We start from the raw sequence: 3565 nt of genomic DNA on the forward strand, positions 1-3565 counted from the left end.
CACTGATGGCAGTAAGCTACAGTACATTGTAGCCACAGCTGCCCTGGGGCAGACTGACAGAGGCGGGGCTGCCATGCTGCGCCACCGGCCCCTCTGACCACCATCAGTAGGCAAGGTGGGTGAAGTGTCTTGCCCAAGGACACAACGGCATGTAGGCATGGCGGGGAGTCGAACCTGTGACTTGCGGGTCCCAAAGCCGGCTGCTCTACCACTACACTACAGCCACCCAAATAGGACAAACTTCTCCCCCACATACCAAAACTCAGAGAGCTCTGTTTGAAAATAATTGGAACTCGTCAATTTTACAGATACTGAGTTAAAATTTAATGTTGTAGTAGCCGAGAGGCACATTCATCGAGTGCAATGTTGTGTGAAATCACACATAGCTCTCAGATCATTTCTCAACATGAGATGGTCTTTGTTTAAAACTGTTGCATTAAAGGCAGCAGGTCTTCAATGAATCCTAAGAGTTGAATTAATTTAGAGGTCAGGGCAGGTGATGCATTTTTGACTGTTTTATCCAGAATCCCAGCTATAAAGGACGCTCAATTTCTGAACCGTTAGATTTGCTCAGGTTTGGTCAATGTGGCTTAGATAAAAATGTCCAATGTTGGCAAACTAGTCTACCCCTAAAAAGACAAATTTCTTTCTAATGATACCAGTAATAATTTGTGTAATTCTTTTCCATTTTTCCATAGGTTTGTTTGCTTTTCCCATCTACTACGTGTGTAAGAGGAGGAAGAAGCAGCAGTACACCCGAGGCTCCGGACGCTGGATCTGACCTCCTCTAACCCTCAGGCCATGCTTACTCGGCTCAACAAGACGACGCCCACGCCTCCTCAGGGATGGACAGTCCGGCCCGAGACACGAGAAGACTATTAAAACGAACGCTGGCGAACTTGGTGAACATTTAAAAAAAAAACAAGTCAGGAAACTAACGCAGAGCGAGGCCTTTCGTCGACGCACATCGTCAGATGTCATTTATTTATACTGCATGAGACTGCTGTAGGAAACGGACCGCTTTATGGGGAAGCTGGACGTTGAAACGTGGAAAAAAAAGAAACAACTCTAACTTATTGAATTCATCTGTGAGGCTACAGCTGTCTTGAGCGACGCTCGTTGCTTAAGAAGGATTTTATGAAGTGTCTAAATTTCACCCGTCAGGTAAAGCACACTCTCCTACTAGCCAACACTTTGCCATAGACTTTTTTATTTTGCTCCTGTGTTTTAGATTTAATAACAGAATGTTGTTTCGTTGGGGTTTTAGATTGTGTCTGCGTCACTGGAGAAATGCTGAGGCAGGAGGCTTTAAGAGTCTCCAATAAATCAAAGTTACAAAAGGCGCCAAAATGAGACATTAGAGTACATATTGTTTGTGCTAAAAAAAAGAACAAAAACAAAGATGTTGGGTAGTGTTTGATTCTTGTTTATCTTTCACCAGCTGAGACTCAAACCTTGTTGAAAATTTTCCAGTGAAACTTGAGTCCTCGGGGGGGGGGGTAACGTATATGAAAGGACGCGTGACACTCGAGATGAACGTGGATCTCAAATTTTCGCTAGAAGGTTTGAAAACTGGGTGTGTGCCGGACCGTGAGGGTAACACGTGGTTTCAAAGACAAAAACACACACAAGCACGGAGACTGAACCTGACGGAACTTTCTAAAACTCTTGTTTCTTGTTTGGATTCTGCCTCAGTTGGTCTCCAGTGTACCTGTCTACCTCTGTGTGGTCTTCTTTGTTGTTTTTTTATGTTCTGTTCACATATTGTGTCACCAAATGAAAGAAAACAACTGTGCCAAAACAAAATGCTAACTGTGTCAGGACATGGATCTAATCCTGTACCTTTTTAGTATTTTCTCACTTTTCCTTTTGGATTTTAGCATTTCACACTGTTTTGGTCTTTGTTACGCTCATCTAGTCTAGGTCAACTTGAGATGAGAATTATGAATTAGATTGTGGAGAATATTTCTCAAAAGTGCAGAGAATTAGTGACAAAATGTTACTTTTTATAGCTTTATTGGTTTGCAGTGCACTGAATATGTGGCTGTAAATAGGCCTGTCACGATAACAAATTTTGCTGGGCGATTAATTGTCTCAAAATTTATTGCGATAAACGATAATATCGTTTGGAGACCATTTTAAACTAATATAACAATGCCATCCATCCCCCCCAACCACCACCACTTATTACAAAGCTTTTGGAAGTTTACGAAATTTAGGTGCGGGAAAATAAAGTTAAGAACTGACCTGGAGCGGAGATTGGAAAAGCCATGCCGCTCCTCCTCTAAACAAACCGGTGCAATGTATTCTGAAAACAACACAACTGCTGAAGCTGTACTTCCTTTATCCATCCATTATCTTTTTTACCTGCTTCACTGGTGCTCATGTCCAGCAGTCACAGTGCGAGGGGCGGGGTACACCCTGGACAGGTCGCAAGTCCATCAGACGATGGAGCATTCATGCTCTCACCTAGGGACAATTTAGAGTTACCAGTTAGCCCAACGGTCATGTTTTTGGTCTGTGGGAGGAAACCGGAGAGCCCGGAGGAATCCCACGCATGCACAGAGAGAACATGCAAACTCTACCCAGAGAGGTCCCTGGCTGGGATTCGGTCCGACAACCTTTATGCCGAAAGACTCAAYTAAGGTGATCGGATTTTGTGTTTTTTTTTTTTTTAAGATTGAACGCAGAAAGCCTTGTTTTCTTTCTGAGTTTGGAGGTTGCTTTTGTTCAAATATTCAAAGTGGCACACGAGGAAGAGCACATTTGCAGCTCTGTCAGGGGGAAAAAATGTTCAAACACTTTAAAGGTCACCGTCTGGCAGCAGTCACCTGATTGTCCTTCTGTCATCCTTCATTTCTTCCTGCTTTGACTCTTTTTTTTCCTTTCTTTCCTTTCTTACTGCTTCCTGGTTGTTTTGTAACGTCATTCGTTGGTGCTGCTCGTTGATATTTGACCAGACTCTGACCTCAGCAGGGAGTAGAAGTGAAAAGAATGAGCGACTTTTCCGAGTGAGGGCCTTGACGGTCTGACCGGTTAATAACCACCTCATTTCCAAACCAGAAAAGCAGAATATTTTGTGTCGATCCCACCGATCTGTGACGGCATCTGGTTTATCGCTGTGGCGCTTCGTCACGAATGATTTACAGTCGAGTGGCAAACCAAAGAGGCGTGGGCCAGCGGGGTTATTTATCACATGGAAGACGATGCAGTGTCATGTGAAAATGAATGGACTGACAAAGCCTTGAGGAGTGAAAATGGAAAGTTTGGTGAACAGTGATTATATTAAAAAAAAAAACATTTTTGCACATTTATTTTAAAAATACACCACTTCTGCTGTGGTGGTCCCAACTCTGGGTTTGAACCCCCACCCCTCTCTCTCAGGGAGTTTTAGCTTTGTGTCCCACCGCATCCACTTCATGGTTGAGCCGTGCCAAAGAAACTGCCTGAACAGCAGCGGCGCAGATTTGAACCGCTTCCTGATGCGTCCGCCAGCGGCTGCCTAGCAACCAGTGCCGGATTCCAGGAAGCGAGAGATCCAAAAAAAAAAAAAAAAAAAAAAAAA

The 3565-nt window shown here is 43.7% G+C and overlaps 1 protein-coding gene across 1 annotated transcript in view; it reads left to right on the plus strand.

The window, feature by feature from the left end:
* Positions 1-3280, plus strand: part of rnf217 (ring finger protein 217) — a 22947-nt gene extending 19667 nt beyond the window's left edge. The window contains exon 7 of the mRNA XM_014011917.1: positions 699-3280. Coding sequence (XP_013867371.1) covers positions 699-781 — 83 coding nt within the window. The 3' untranslated portion in view covers positions 782-3280. The remainder of the gene's footprint in view (positions 1-698) is intronic.
* The last annotated feature ends 285 nt before the right edge of the window (positions 3281-3565 follow it).

This window comes from Austrofundulus limnaeus, unplaced genomic scaffold, assembly GCF_001266775.1.
Source record: "Austrofundulus limnaeus strain Quisiro unplaced genomic scaffold, Austrofundulus_limnaeus-1.0 Scaffold86, whole genome shotgun sequence".
NCBI lineage: Eukaryota > Metazoa > Chordata > Actinopteri > Cyprinodontiformes > Rivulidae > Austrofundulus > Austrofundulus limnaeus.